The sequence below is a fragment of the Neophocaena asiaeorientalis genome, unplaced genomic scaffold (assembly GCF_003031525.2).
Source record: "Neophocaena asiaeorientalis asiaeorientalis breed wild unplaced genomic scaffold, Neophocaena_asiaeorientalis_V1.1 scaffold86, whole genome shotgun sequence".
Lineage (NCBI taxonomy): Eukaryota > Metazoa > Chordata > Mammalia > Artiodactyla > Phocoenidae > Neophocaena > Neophocaena asiaeorientalis.
The window spans coordinates 7,876,179-7,892,546 of record NW_020175039.1 but is presented as its reverse complement, the minus strand read 5'-3'; the positions used below and the strand labels follow the sequence as shown (position 1 = coordinate 7,892,546).

Below are 16,368 nucleotides of genomic sequence, written 5' to 3'. Positions count from 1 at the left end.
TCTTCTTGGATTTATCCCTTGATCATTATGCAGTGTTCTTCTTTGTTTCTTGTAACAGTGTTTATTTTAAAGTCTATTTTGTCTGATATGAGAATTGCTGCTCCAGCTTTCTTTTGATTTCCATTTGCATGGAATATCTTTTTCCATCCCTTCACTTTCAGTCTGTATGTGTCCCTAGATCTGAAGTGAGTCTCTTGTATACAGTATGTATATGGATCTTGTTTTTGTATCCATTGACCGTCTGTGTCTTTTGGTTGGAGCATTTAATCCATTTACATTTAAGGTAATTATTGATATGTATGTTCCTATTACCATTTCTTAATTGTTTTGGGTTTGTTTTTGTAGGTCTTTTCCTTCTCTTGTGTTTCCTGCCTAGAGAAGTTCCTTTAGCATTTGTTGTAAAGCTGGTTTGGTTATGCTGAATTCTCTTAGCTTTTGCTTGTCTGTAAAGGTTTTAATTTTTCCATCACATCTGAATAAGATCCTTGCTGGGTAGAGTAATCTTGGTTGTAGGTTTTTCCCTTTCATCACTTTAAATAGGTCCTTCTACTCCCTTGTGGCTTGCAGAGTTTCTGCTGGAAGATCAGCTCTTAACCTTATCGGGATTCCCTTGTATGTTATTTGTTGCTTTTCCCTGCTGCTTTTAATATTTTTTCTTTGTATTTAACTTTTGATAGTTTGATTAGTATGTGTCTTGGCATGTTTCTCCTTGGATTTATCCTGTATGGGACTCTCTGTGCTTCCTGGACTTGACTGACTATTTCCCCTCCCATGTTAGGGAAGTTTTCAACTATCATCTCTTCAAATAGTTTCTCAGACCCTTTCTTTTTCTCTTTTTCTCCTGAGACCACTATAATTCAAGTGTTGGTGCATCTTATGTTGTCCCAGAGGTGTCTGGGACTGTCCTGAATTCTTTTCATTTTTTTTTCTTTATTCTGCTCTGCAGTAGTTATTTTTATCTTCCAGGTCACCTATCCGTTCTTCTGCCTCAGTTATTCTGCTATTGACTCCTTCTAGAGAATTTTTAATTTTATTTATTGTGTTGTTCATCATTGTTTTTCTTCTGGGTCCATGTTAAATGTTACTTGTATTTTCTTCATTCTATTTCCAAGCGTTTGGATCATGTTTACTATCATTACTCTGAATTCTTTTTCAAGTAGACTGCCTATTTCCTCTTCATTTGTTTGGTCTCTTGGGTTTTTACCTTGCTCCTTCATCTGCTGTTTATTTCTCTGTCTTTTCATTTTGTTTAACTTACTGTGTTTGGGGGCTCCTTTTCACAGGCTGCAGGTTCGTAGTTCCCATTGTTTTTGGTGTCTGCCCCCAGTGGGTAAGGTTGGTTCAGTGGCTTGGGTAGGCTTCCTGGTGGAGGGAATTGGTGCCTGTGTTCTGTTGGGTGGGGCTGGATCTTACGTTTCTGGTGGGCAGGGCTGTGTCTGGTGGTGTGTTTTGGGGTGTCTGTGAACTTAGTATGATTTTAGGCAGCCTTTCTGCTAATGGGTGAGGTTGTTTTCCTGTCTTACTAGTTGTTTGGCATGGGGCGTCCAGCGCTGGAGTTTGCTGGCCGCTGGGTGGAGCGGGGTCTTAGCATTGAGACGGAGATCTCTGGGAGAGCTCTGGTCGATTGATAATTACGTGGGGCTGGGAGGTCTCTGCTGGTCCAGTGTCCTGAACTCGGCTCTCCCACCTCAGAGGCTCAGGCCTGACACCAGACCGGAGCACCAAGACCCTGTCAGCCACACGGCTCAGAAGACAAGGGAGAAAAAAAGAAGGGAAAATCAATCAGTCAATCAATAAAATTTTTTTAATTATTAAAATAATAAAAAATAATTTAAATAAAGGAAGAGAGCAACCAAACCAATAAACAAATCCACCAGTGATAACAAGTGCTAAAAGCTAAACTAATGTAAACATAAAAATCAGAAACAAATCAGTTGCAGACAGAAAACCCAAGTCTGCAGTTGCTCCCAAAGTCCACCTCCTCAATTTGGGATGATTCGTTGTCTATTCAAGTATTCCACAGATGCAGCATACCTCAAGTTGACTGTGGAGATATAATCCGCTGCTCCTGAGGCTGCTGGGAGAGATTTCCCTTTCTCTTCTTTGTTCGCACAGCTCCTGGGGTTCAGCTTTGGATTTGGCCCCGCCTCTGTGTGTAGGTCGCCTTCAGGCATCTTTTCCCATCCAGACAGGACGGTGTTAAAGCAGCGGCTGATTAGGGGGCTCTGGTTCACTCATTCTGGGGAGAGGGAGGGGTACAGTAGTTATAATTGGAATGCGGGGCGAGCCTGCGGCGGCAGAAGCCAGTGTGACATTGCACCAGCCTGAGGCACGCCGTCTGTTCTCCCGGGTAAGTTGTCCCTGGGTCACGGGACCCTGGCAGTGGCGGGCTGCACAGGCTCCTGGGGGGTTGGGGGTGTGGATAGTGACCTATGCTTGCACACGGGATTCTTGGTGGCTGCAGAAGCAGCGTTAGTGTTTCATGCCCATCTCTGGGGTCTGAGCTGACAGCCGCGGCTCACACCCTTCTTTGGAGCTTGTTTAGGCGGTGCTCTGCCTTCTGTTGGCAGACGGGGAAGGAATCCCCTCTCCTCGTGCACCGCAAAACAACAGTTTCTTGCCTCTCTGGCAGGTGCAGACTTTTTCCCAGACTCCCACCCGGCTAGCTGTGGCGCACCAGCCCCCTTCAGGCTGTGTTCATGCCGCCAACCCCAGTCCTCTCCCTGGGATCCGACCTCTGAATCCTGAGCCTCAGCTCCCAGCCCCTACCTGTCCCAGCGGGTGAGCAGACAAGCCTCTCGGGCTGGTGAGAGCTGGTCGGCACCGATCCTCTGTGCGGGAATCTCTCCACTTTGCTCTCTGCACCCCTGTTGCTGCGCTCTCCTCCGTGGCTCCGAAGCTTCCCCCCACCACCCCCCGCCCCCCGTCTCTGCCAGTGAAGGGGCTTCCTAGTGTGTGGAAACCTTTCCTCCTTTACAGCTCCCTCCCACTGGTGCAGGTCCTGTCCCTATTCTTTTGTCTCTTTTTATTTTTCTTTTGCCCTACCCAGGTACGTGGGGAGTTTCTTGCCTTTTGGGAGGTCTGAGGTCTTCTGCCAGCATTCAGTAGGTGTTCTGTAGGAGTTGTTCCACATGTAGATGTATTTCTGATTTATTTGTGGGGAGGAGGGTGATCTCGCATCTTACTCCTCCGCCGTCTTGAAGGTCCCCCTCGGAGAGTTGTTAACATGGCCTATCTGTATAAAGAAGTATCATTGCTAGGGTATATATAAATTGAATTCACTTTTTCTAAAACAAATACTTATTGAGTACTAACAATGTATCACGTGCTGGTGATACTATGAGCTCATTACCTGAAAGGACCCCTCCAGAGGAGTGAGAGGAGAAGAGAGAGATAAAACCAATAGGCACAATAGTGGTGGGTACAAAATACTGTGGGAATGAGAGGAAAGAGAGATTCTTGCAGGTGAGTGACTTCAGGAAGATTTCATTTAGGAATAAAGGCAATGTGTGATGTGCTGTGGGCATGCCAGGCAAAAGAAGTAGCACATGCAAAAGCAAGAAAACACAAAGAAGTGTGATGTATTTAGGGATCCACAAACAGTTCCATTTGGCTGGAGAATAGGCTCTATGGGAAAATGGTGGAAAAGGTAGCAGGTAGCAGACAGGTCATGAAGAGCCAGTAGTTTTTATTTTATCCTGTAGGCAGTGGGTAATCACTAAAGGATTTTGTCAGCAGGCGGGTGACATGATTTTTAGAAAATAGGTCTGATGGTGGCATGGGAAATGGACTAGAGACCAGTTAGGAAACCTGCAGTGGCCCCCAGGAAGGCTTGAATTAAAGCAGTGATGGAGAGTGGAGAGGAGAAAATTTAGAAGGTAAAGTAGATAGGACTTAAGGGACTGGATGGTGGTTGATGAGAAATAGGAATTGAAGATAACAGAATCCTAGCTTGGATGACAGGAAGGATGATGTCACCATTAATTATGATAAGGAATATAGAATGAACAGACAGAAAAGGTAATTCATGTATTCTTGCAAGTGTTAAATTTGAGTTATCTGTTGGCTGTCCCAGTACAGACACTCAGTGGGAAGTTGGAAATAGGGGTGCAGAGCCCAGGAGAGCGTTCAGGACTAAATGTATAGATTTGAGTGTCCTCCTCCTTTAGGTAGAAACAGAAGTGAATGAGGTCACCTGGGAGAGTCTGTTGAGTGAGGAGGAGGGAGAATGAAGTCCTGAACACCACCGTGATTGGACAATTAGGGACAGACAGAAAAGCTGCCAGAAATGAAACAGTGTTCCTACCTCCACCCTCCCCAAAAGGTCAGAGAGACAGAAAGAACTAGAAGAGTGTTGGAAAGGAAAGAATCACAAATCAGACGTTGCACAGTGGTGAAGAGAGCTGAGCCTGGCAAAGGGCCTTTGGGGTTTGTAGTGAAGTCTTTGATGACTTTGAGGGCCCAGTTGGAGTAGAGTGATGGGGCGTTAGCCAGATTACAGTACCTGTAGGAGAAACCTTTACTGATGAAGGGAAGAGAGAGAGAGAGGATCCAGGAAGCTACAGGAGGATGTAGGACCCAGGAAGACTTTTTTTTTTTTCTTTTAAAATAGCTATAAATAAGAGTAAATGAACTGGGAGTAGGGGGCAGAAGGAGGGAGAGGTTAGTAATCAACTTGTTGGCAAGAGGTTAATTTAATTCTAATTTTGGAAAGAAATGCTGAAAAATATGTCTTTTGTCAAGTGTACAGTTAATACTCCCTTTTAAATAATTGATACTGGGTTGCTGAAATCAACATATTATTAACTTACGAGCTAGCCACGGTGGCCTGCAGTTTTTTCTCTAGTCTTTTTCAAATTGTAAAAATCACATCAAGGAAAACGGTTGCTTAAAGGAGAAATTAAGTAGTTTGAGGACTGAGATCTCAGCTTCTCAGCTACTAAAAAGTCACTTTCTCATAACCTTTTTTTTTAATGAATTGGAATTTTTTTGATTGAATTTTTATCCTACTTAGCTTTATCTAAAATGTGGCCTTTAAGAAAATATGAGAGGGTGATGCTTTAGAACATCTCTTGTGGGTCCCTTATTACTGACTTATGGGTGATGACACTATTTGAAAGAATTGCCTGGAATTCAGAGTTCTTTTCCCACAAATGTCACTTGGATATCAGAGATAGAATCTCCCAGAGTGTTTGCGAGGTAGTCTGCTATGTTGGGTGTTGGATTTCTGCTTACATATTTAGGGCTTTGTAAGCTGTTTTTGGTATTTTATTATTGTTTTTAATATAAATTTATTTATTTTTGGCTGCATTGGGGTCTTCGATGCTGCACGCACGCTTTCTCTAGTTGCAGCGAGCGGGGGCTACTCTTCGTTGTGGTGCGCTTGCTTCTCATTGCGGTGGCTTCTCTTGTTGCAGAGCACGGGCTCTAGGTGCACAGGCTTCAGTAGTTGTGGCACGTGGGCTTAGTAGTTGTGGCGCATGGGCTTAGTTGCTCCGCGGCATGTGGGATCTTCCCAGACCAGGGCTCGAACCCATGTCCCCTGCACTGACAGGCGGATTCTTAACCACTGCGCCACCAGGGAAGTCCTGTTTTGGGTATTTTAATAACTGACCTGAAGGTGAGCGCTGTGAATTGCAAATTATGTATTAGAAGGTTGGGGTAGATTCACAGGGTTTGGGATCTTTTTGGTTTCCCCTTTTGCTTTACATTAAACAGGCCTAATGTCATTGATGCTCCAGGGAAAGTAGAGTAATTATGGAAAAGGAAAGCAGGAGTCAGGCTCTGAAACAATGAATTTACTAGGAGAAGGAAGGCTTGGGGTTGGTCTCTTGAAATCGGGAGCAGAACATGAAATTTCTAGAGGAAATTGCTATTTAATACATACTTCAGGGTTTTCTGAATTTGTAGAACATTGACTCTTCGATGACATTTACTGTTTAAGCCCAAGTATCTTTATTTTTTTAGAACCGAGAAGTCTAGCTTCCATTTTTACAGGGTATGAAAACAATCCATGGAGTAGTTTAAATCATATACCTTGTGATATGAAACAGTAATTTTAAAATTGCAGGAGCTATTCAGCTCCATTTTTTTCTTTACAATTACTAACATATAAATTGTTCAAAGGTGGGAATAGGAGCCTTGTTCTCCAACCTAATTTTGGAATTATCCTCTAGCAAGGGGAGTAAAACATCAATGAATTGAGAGTTTCATTTTCTTTCTTTTTTTCTTAACGGTTATCTCATTTTTTGATTACATTCCTACACTCCTTTTAGAATACTTACTTTTCTGGGCAGATAACACTACTGCCAAGGCCTGGTAGTCTGAAAGCAGTGTCAGTGATTGAATGGGAGTGGCTTGCGGTCCGGATCTCCACCTGTGTAAGCAGTGGAGAACCTGCCCTGGCTTGATCTTGGCCCCACTCCTGGTGCTGCTTCCTGACACCTCTGTCACCTCTTCTGTAGAGTTCTGAGAAAGAGCGCTTTATTCACTCAGCCAGTACCTTTTGGGTGCTTATCATGTGTGGGGTGCTCTTTTCAGTACTTGGAATTCAGCAGTAGACAAGACAAACAAGATCTCTACTTTCAAGGGGTAAGTGGAGGTAACAAAAGATAAACTAAAAAATTGGTGAGATAATTTTAGTTAATGATAAATACTATAAGAAACATAAGACAAGTTTAATGATAGAGAATGACAGGGTGGTAACATGGGGGTAAAGGGCTCCTTCATACGGTGTCAGGGAAATCCTCTCAGAAGAGATGATAATTTAGCAAAGAACAGAATGATTTTTTAAAAGGCCAGCTCTGTTGAGATGTAAGGGAAGGCAGAAGAGGCTGAGGGAGCATTAAGCACAGGACCCAAAGTCTGGAGTGAGCTGGCATGTGCATGAAGCAGAAGGAAACCAGTCTAACAGGGCGGCTGGGGTGAGCAAGGAGGAGGGAGGCATGCAGGGGCTGTGTTAGGGTTGACTTTAGGATATGGAAAGGAACTTGTTTTAAGATGACTTGAGCTACAGTAGAGCCGTGAAAATGCATGCAGGGAGACCAGTTAGGAGGGGATTGTGGTAGCCCACATGAGAGGTGATGGTGCCTGGACAAGAGTGGTATAGTGGAGATGGACGGAAGTGAGTAGATGGGTGGAGAATAGCCCAAGCTCGGCACTCGGGGGAGTTTTGGGACAGACCAGTAGTCTCATCTCTTCCACAGTGTTCATCCTGGGACTCACAGAGCATGGGCACCTCCCCTTTAGCACCTGATTCATCCACCTTAGGTTGTCTTCTAAGGTTGTGCAAGAGAGAAAGCACAGCATGCTGAAGGGAGGTTAAAGGATTATAACCAGAAAGTTATCATCTGGGTTTCCCTGGTGGCACAGTGGTTGAGAGTACGCCTGCCGATGCAGGGGACGTGGGTTCGTGCCCCGGTCCGGGAAGATCCCACATGCCGCGGAGCGGCTGGACCCGTGAGCCATGGCCGCTGAGCCTGCGCTTCCGGAGCCTGTGCTCCACAATGGGAGAGGCCACAACAGTGAGAGGCCCGCGTACCGCAAAAAAAAAAAAAAAAAAAAAAAAAGTTATCATCGCAGATTGTCAGAGGCTTTTGGAATTGCATCTCAGGGAACCTCGTATATCCTCCAAGTAGTCAGAGCAGTGGCCTCTTTTTATGAGATGAGGCTCCTTTCCAGGATGGCTTCAGCTGACTGTGCTGCTAGGCTTAGATCTGTTTTACAGTTGCTTTTAGACGTTACCAACATCCTGCTAACCAAGGCGGTTCTGGATCCACCCTCTTTACTGTCTTTTACACATGGTAGGAATCCCATAACCCTCCCAAATTAAAGAATGAGGATCCCTGATCAGAAGAGTGTAATGAAGCTGTGTGTGATGTCTACATCTGCATTTTAAAATCCTTATGCCTTTTCCACAGTGTCTGCTGCACAGAGCTTTACATCCCCAGGAGCCTCTGCCCCCAATTCAGCAACACATTTTGAATATGCTGGATCCCCCCACTGAGGTGACAGCTAAATGTCAGGTTCCTGTCTCTAAAATAAAGACCCTTTTCCCTCTGACTGAAGTCCTCAAGAAAAAGGACCAAGTGACTGCTCAGGACATTTTCCCAGATAAGTAAGTACTCGATGGAGCTGTGTGTGATGCTGGAACACAAAGATTGGTTGTGGTCTTAGAGGGGCTGTGGCATTAAGGGTTGCAACCTGGGTTTGTGGAATCACAAAGGTGGGAGGAAGAAACCTTTTGCTATTTGAGCCTTGCATTGGAAATCCTGGTTTCTCACATCTGTCCACTGTAGATATATTTTATCCTTGTGCACCTAGAAATTAGAGCTACCTTTGGGGTTGTTGACTTTTTGATCAGCATCAGATTCTTGATGAATTATATATACAGGAAGACAAACAATCTTTGAATATCTAAGACTGAATTTTAACATTTTTAAAGTAAAGTGCTAAGGATGAGAGGAGAGGGGTGAAAGTCGTAAGGTTTTTCGTTTTGGAGGTAAGGTGCCAGGAGAATATCGGTGAGATTTTGGGAGGGAAAATGGGAAGGAGAATGAAAAACCTGGCCCTCTGTAGTTGTGCTGTTACTGTGTTGATGTGCTTGGTTATACCATTAGTGAGGTGTAGTTTAAGGATTGTAAAATGGTTTTCATATCCTTAGATCAAGCTCTCAGGTAGCTATTAAGTGTTTTTTCCCCACATCAAGTCTGTTTAGAATTATATCAGTTTCCATTCAAAGCAGAACAAAAACAAACCTTAAGAAGCTGTTCTTATCCAGAATTATTTGGGTGTATGACATTGATTTTACCAGGTTTTGGTTTTATTATTGGTGACTTTTCTCCCCAAATCAAAACGATTTACTCATTTCTTTAGGTTGCATTCCAAGATTCAGTTTTAGATCACAATTTTTTTCCTTTTTCTTTGAGTTCCTTCCTACGGCTGTGTCTGTATTGACAAAGTAAAGCTTGTATTTGTAAATACCCCATTGGACCAGTATTGAGTAATTTCCAGAAACCTTCACTTTACAGGGTTCTGTAAATTGTTAATTTAGTGAATTATCTGCCAAGTTGAAAAGACAGGTTTGCATTTTCGGTGGCTTTTTAGAGGTTAATACCCCAAACTTTCTCAGAATTGGGGGAAAAAGAAAAAAAAAAACAATCGTGGGATTGAAAGATTCTCTCATGTACATTTCTAACACATCCTGGAGGCTTTTATGTTTCTTTTTAGTCTGTCACGGCTTCTTCTACATAGGAAGACTGTCACTAAAAATTCTGCTTTCCTCATCTACCTAGATCCCTCTGGATTCGTATCTTAGAGAACAGTTCAGTAAAATTCTGAGTCCTTTTCTTCCCATGACAGCCTTGCCTTAGTCTCTTCTGCAGTCATATGGCTGTTCCCTCTCTGTGTATTAAAGCTCCAGTTCATGATCTTGATTACCTTCTGGTATTGTGGGAAAGAAGTGGGCCATTTTCTCCTCCTCCTGTTGATTAAACTGTAAATTAGCTGGTTAAAAAAAAACATACCAGCTAGACCCAGAAGGCTGTTCTGTGATTTGATCCCTGCTGTGATTACACCTTCAGCCCTGTTCCCATCTCTCACTCTTTCAGGAAGCTTGAGCCTGCCAGGCTTCTTGTTCTCTGCCCCCATAATGGGTTTGGTTTGCCACACAGCCAAATTAGCTGTGGGGGGCCGGAGAATAATCTTGCGCACACACACCTACGCACACCCCAATTCTCTACTATTTCTTCTCAGAAGTCTTAGTTTTTAAGAACTGCAGAAATGACACATTTAACAAATATTTATTGAGCACCTCCTATATTCAAGAATGACTCAGTCCTTCTGCAGGGTTCTTACAGCCACTCAATTTTTGTGATAAGGCTCCAATCAGCTTTACAGGTGGTCTCCCTAAGGGAAAGAAAGATTGCTAACAACCAGCTGTGTTTTTGTGTATATTCAGCATCCCTGTGTCCAGGGTACATACTTCCAGTATACGGATGAGGGGCTGAGATTGGGGGGGAGGGGCAAATGTCTGTTCAGGAAGTGTCAGAGGCCAAGGAAAGACCTCTGAGCTAGGAGTCTCTAGTTTTCATTCCAGCTTTTTCACTCTTGATCTAATTTTGGTTAAATAATTTTACCTTTATGAGAGTTCCTTCATCTAAAAACAGGCTCATCGTAAGAGACATTATAACAGTAAAATCACAGATATTAAAGGACTTTAAACTATTTGGAGGGAAGGCAGTAGTCAAAACCCAGAGCAGTAATACTGTCATTATCAATAAAAACATTGACTATTTGAGAAGATCTACTATTCATGCTGAACCTGTTCAATCCCTAGTGTCGAAGTGATTTCTTCAGTTCAAGAGGGTAAAAGTACCATCTGACATTGCATTCCAAAAATGTACTGAATATTACTCTTATCACAGAAAAGCATTGCTTCCCTTAATGTTGCTGAACAACACCCTTGAAATGAAAGCATCATCTCTTGGACAGAACTTACATGAGAATAGGGACATCTGAGGTCTGATCCTGCCTATGGAACTAATATGTGATCTTGATTTCTTTTTATCTCTATATGCAAATAGTGTAAAGTTTTCTACTTTTTTCAAGTCCCCTAAGACCCCAGTCCCTACTTACTGTCAGAGACCAACCTCACCTGGTTTTACTGGCTAAGACTTCAGACTCCAGGGTCAAGACAGTGTGAGTTGGTCCCCTTGCTCTGCAGTGTGACCTTAGTTGCGAGTTGCTTATCCTCCCTAAGCCTCAGTTTCCTCATGGGTAAATAGGGATAATAGGAATATCTGTCTCATAGAGTTGTCATGCAGGTTAGTTGAGTAATATATGCTGTTCACTGTTGTCACCCTAGAATGGCACAGTGCCGAACACATAGTAAGAATATAGTGTTTGTGAAGAGATGATTTACAAGATCCTAGTCCTGTCCCTAGCACATTTTCACCAACTACGGCAGTAGCGACGATCATGCTGGTGACTTCACAGAGGAAACAGAGGCCAGTAGGTGGGAACGTCTCAGTTTTCTGGCCCATCTTACCTAAAAACATATCTGTATTGTATCTGCCTTTACTTCCTTTTTTCCTGCCTCAGTGGAAGAGGGTACCTCATCCTGTCCCAAGTTAATCCTTTCACCTATGTCCTGGGATGCTATTTCTGTCCCATCTGGTACCTCAGTCCACTGATAATTTCTTCCTTCCTTCTGTATCTTCAGCTTCTCCCTGTGTACCAGCTCCTTTCCCTCCACACATTAACATTTTATTTCTTTCCTCTAAAAGAAAATGAAGTAACCCCCTCAGTTTCCTCTCTCTAATTACTCCCTGTTATCATCATCTTTCCTTCCATAGCCAGGCTTATTAGCAGAAGAGCCTATACTGCTTCTTTTCCTAGCACTCACTGGCTCAGCCTTCTGCCTGCACCACTGCCCTGAAACTGGTCTTCTAAAAGACACTAACTGTTGGATTTACTTAAGCATGGCAGTCCTTTTCTTTCTTTCTTCATTTTTTTTTTTTTTGCGGTATGCGGGCCTCTCACTGTTGCGGCCTCTCCCATTGCGGAGCGCAGGCTCAGCGGCCATGGCTCACGGGCCCAGCCGCTCCATGGCATGTGGGATCTTCCCAGACCGGGGCACGAACCCGTGTCCCCTGCATCGGCAGGCGGACTCTCAACCACTGCACTACCAGGGAAGCCCCCTTTTCTTTCTTGACCTCTTTGTGGCACATGACATTGTCAGTTATCCATTCCCTCTTGAAACTCATATGTCTTCCTTAACTTCAGATTCTCCACATTTTCCTCTCTAAACCTTTGACAGGCTCCCTCTCAGATTCCTCTGGGGGCTGCTTTTCTTTCCCCACCAACCTTAAATGTTGATGTTTTGTAGGACTCCTCCTCTGAAAGAGCTGACATTTATTGGACACAGGTATGTATTATCTCTTTGCATCCTTTTGGCCATCTTATGAAGTAGATTCTTTTATTCACTTCATCTTAAAGCTGAGGACACTGAGGCTTAGAGGAGGTAAGAAACTTACTCAGGATCACAGCTGGTTAAGCGATGGAGATGGATTTAAACGCAGGCAGTTTGACCCCAGAGCTTACCCTGTCAACGATTATGCCAGGCTGCACATCCTAAGACCTGTATTATCAATAATTCACATATGGGTCTCCAAAAATAACTAAAAATCTTGTCTATCCTAATATACTTCCATCTTATCCACTGGATCTTAAGTGTCTACAGATAACTCAAGGTCAGTATGTCCAGAAGTGACTTCATCACCTTCTTTCTCTTTCCACGCTCCTTTCAACCCCCTCTTCATGCTGTGATTCTCTGTTTCAGTGAATGACACCTAATTTCCAGGGAGTCATCCCTTTTCTTCACTCCCCACACGTAACTGGCTTACCAAGTTGTATTAGGTTTACCTCAAGTTCACTCCTTTTGCTTCAGGTTAGTACAGTGGCTAAGAGCATTGATTTGGATCAAAACCCAAGTATTTCTTTTTAATAGTGGTTAAAATTGACAAGTTGCTCTGTGCCAAGTTGTGATAACAAATACCTGCCTTTTAGGAGGCTGTTTAGGAGAGTGGTTAAAAGTCCAGTTGGCTGTGGACCCTTTACTGTGTGCTTTAGACAAGGTCAGGCCCTTTTGAGCCTTGGTTTGCTTAATTGTAAAGGGACAATAACAATAGCTGACTCGTGTGCTTGGCTTCGTGACTGATGGTGAGTTAGTTCTTACTAGCATCGCCCACTGCCGTTGCTTTTATGTAGGTTTCATTTTAGCCTGCTTTACTGAGATAACCCCTTGACTGATTCCCCTAATTCCAGTCTTAGCCCCTTCCCATCCATTCTGCATTCTTCTATCTGAGTGATTTTTTAAAAAACAAATCTGATCACATCACTCCCTTCCTTAAAATCCTTTAATGCAGTGATTCTTAATCTGTGTGTGTTTGTGTATGATGGACCCTTTGGATAATCTGATAAAAACTGTGAACCCTCTCCCCAGGAAAATGCCCTAACATAGTAAATTTTGCATGTAGTTTTAGGTGGTTCACAAATTCCTTGATGTCATCCTTGGATGCCTGATTAAAAATCTTTGCTTTCATGGCTTTCCATTACCTTCAGCTTAAGACCAAATTCTGTTACACAAATGAGAAAACCCAGATAAGCAGAAGGAAGAGAAATGTCTGTCCAGCTACCTGGAGAACCACTTTCTTTCCTCACAGTTTGTGTCTACAGTTTAGATATTTTCTATCATCATCTCTCACTACTTCCCAGCTTGCACTTCATGCCCCAGCCCAACACAGCTACCTGCTATCCTCTCAAAGGGATATGCTGCTTACCACAATATTTTGTTAATTGCCTGTTTATATATTTATCTTTTTAATTTGGCTGAACTTCTTGAAGGTGATGATTATTAACTTTTATATATTTAGAATCTAGAGCCTAATTTAGGGGTCCACACATAGTAAGTATTAGGTAAATGTGTGGCTAAATAAATGAATTACAAGATTTATACTCGGGCTTCCCTGGTGGCGCAGTGGTTGAGAGTCCGCCTGCCGATGCAGGGGACGCGGGTTCGTGCCCCGGTCCGGGAAGATCCCACATGCCGCAGAGCGGCTGGGCCCGTGAGCCGTGGCCGCTGAGCCTGCGCGTCCGGAGCCTGTGCTCCGCACCAGGAGAGGCCACAGCAGTGGGAGGCCCGCGTACCGCAAAAAAAAAAAAAAAAGATTTATACTCTTATATGAAAGAAAAGGAGAAGAGAAGAAAGAACAACAAATTATCCAGGGTCCCAACATCCAAATGCAGCAACTCTTAACATTTCTGTGTCTGCTGTGACCTTGCATGGATAACGTGTACCTTCCAGAGCTCAGCTCCCTCATAGATAATTTGGGGATGAGAGTCATTGTGCTTTCCCACTTCAGATAGACATTATGAGTTTAATATATGTAAAATTCCTAATTAAATCCTGTTAAATGATTCAATCTTGAGATTATTAAACATATTAAATTTTCACTACTTTCTGCTATTTTCTGGACTTGCCTTTACCTGTGCAGTTCTGGCGAATTAGTATATATGTCTCCTTATTCTTCCTTCCCTAGAATCTTATTTGGGAGCGTTTAAGAAATTCTTCATGTGATTCAACCTTGATTTCTCTCGGAACTTAGCATAGTGCTTTGTATGTTTAATGCTTCTTAATACCACTATATAAGTTAATTTGTGTTTTTGGAAGAGAATAGGTGAATAGTTGATATGGTACTTTTTGTTGTAGTGTTCTCCTGAGGAACAAACTGAAGATCAGATAGGACAGTAACTTACTAGACTCTAAACTCTAGACATACAAAAATTAATACACAGTCAATACCTTCAAGAAGGTGTAAGATTCCAGGGCTAGCCAGTGGCAAAACTGAGACTAGAATCTGGGTCTTTTTCCTCCAAATCTTCAGCAGTACCATGTTGTCTTTCTCTTGGGAAGAACCGGCAAAGGTTAACTGAAGTGGCTGTGACTTTTTTTTTTTTAAAGAACTCAAATTCTGATAGAATTTTGTGCTGCCTCAGATTTGTGCATTTTCCCTCCATTTTTGCCACCAAGGCTTTGTGTGTTTATTTCTTATTCTCCTTGAAGGAAAGGGCTCTGAATGACTCACCCCTTATCTCTTCTTTACTTCTCAAAAGGAAGAAGGCAAGTGGTGAATGGGAAAGATGTCAAGTAATAAAACTTAATTCTTGGTAAGGCCTAATGATTACTTTAGTTCTTTCATCTAGCTGTAAGAGGAGATTCATTATTGAAATATCATTGAATAAGCTAACTTAGGTCTTACTTTGCTTTATTTTTAGGATAACCTCTTCAAGCCTCACTATCTGAAAGTTGGGCTTTTGAATGAAAACATCACATTTAGAAATGGTTACTAATAGTACTCTTAGTTACTAATTTCCCTTCTCATTCAGCCATTTCTTTTTTTGTTTTTTTACATCTTTTTTGGAGTATAATTGCTTTACAGTGGTGTGTTAGTTTCTGCTTTATAACAAAGTGAATCAGTTATACATATACATATGTTCCCATATCTTCAGCCATTTCTTGACAGCTGCTTTTGCCCCAGATTGATTATTTGTCTGGGAGAAGGATCTTCATAATCTCTTGTGTTCAGCAGCTTAAGTGAGATTATGGGCAGAGTCTTTGGATTTTTTTTCTCCTTTGCAATTGACTTGACCTCCTTTTGACTTTAGGCAGGCTGTTAAAGCCAGCTTGTTACTTGAAGCAAGATGTTTGATATACTTCCTCCGAGTCATCTTTCCCTTATCACACAGATGCTTTTGGACTGTTAGCATATTGCCCAAGACAGAATTAGGTTTATGAAGGAACAGATTAAAAGTTTTCTTTTGAAAGTGGTTTTTTTAGTTTAAGACTTCTCTAAGAGCAAGCTCTTGCATGTTTGAGGATTGTCTAGTAAGTTTTGACAGCTGTAAGTAGAAGCTTATAAAGCTCTCACACACACGATGAAGAAGACAGGTTATTAGACACAAAGGTCTTCTATGTACATGGAAAGCTAATAGCTATCAATTCTCAGGCAGAAACTAGCAAATAATAACTGAAGGGTAAATGGGTTTCATACTGAAATGCTAAGTTTCCATTACCTATGCTTGCAGTTTCATCTTTTGAAAGGGCGTTGTGATGCAGCTGCTAATTCTGATTTCCCTACTGCTGGAAACAAAGCCAGGGCTGCTCCAGTCAGGCCGTCAGGGGTCCAGAGGGTGGGAAAGGGAGACAGCCGTGTGTAAAGGAGGACTAAGTGCAGCTGCTTATTTTTGAGTCTTGAAAAATAAATTTATACTTTTCACATTAGCAATTCTGGGTTTTGTATTGTTTGTTCAGTTTTAAGGGGAGAGAAAAAAAAAAAACCAAACATTTATTTCTTTTCCAGCCATGAAGAGGGACCCATCTCTAAAAAACTGAAGACTGAGGGAGATGAAGCCCACTTTAGTATTTCCAGCCTGGCTGAAGGCAGTGTCACCCGTGTAAGCAGAACTTGTCGGGTGTGCTCCCCTCTTTCAGGAAGGTTGGGGCTTGGGGAGATTGCATCAATTTTTGTTAGTCTTTTAACGTAGCACTTTCCTTGGTCCTTTCAACATATAAGCCATATATGTCCATCCCACACGTTTTCCTTTCTTCCTTTAATTATTGTCAGTGAATTACCTATAGAATTATTTATATTGATGTATAGTACATAGAGCACTATATAGTATATACAGCGTGAAACATCACTTTCGTAGAGTTTTTTTGGTAACTTCATTTTGCAGCTTTCTGTTTAGTCACAATGGTAGGATAAGTGGGGGGGGGTTAATGATACGAGTCTTAATCTCCAAGTATGT

General features: G+C 42.5%; 1 protein-coding gene across 5 annotated transcripts in view; it reads left to right on the top strand.

The window, feature by feature from the left end:
- XRCC5 (X-ray repair cross complementing 5) overlaps positions 1-16,368 on the top strand; it is a 97,508-nt gene that overhangs the window by 37,779 nt on the left and 43,361 nt on the right. For 2 of the 5 annotated variants that reach the window (XM_024763221.1, XM_024763220.1), the window contains exons 14-17: positions 7,920-8,116; positions 11,888-11,926; positions 14,674-14,727; positions 15,921-16,014. In XM_024763221.1, coding sequence (XP_024618989.1) covers positions 7,920-8,116; positions 11,888-11,926; positions 14,674-14,727; positions 15,921-16,014 — 384 coding nt within the window. The remainder of the gene's footprint in view (positions 1-7,919; positions 8,117-11,887; positions 11,927-14,673; positions 14,728-15,920; positions 16,015-16,368) is intronic. The other 3 variants (XM_024763224.1, XM_024763223.1, XM_024763222.1) reach the window with 2 other exon arrangements.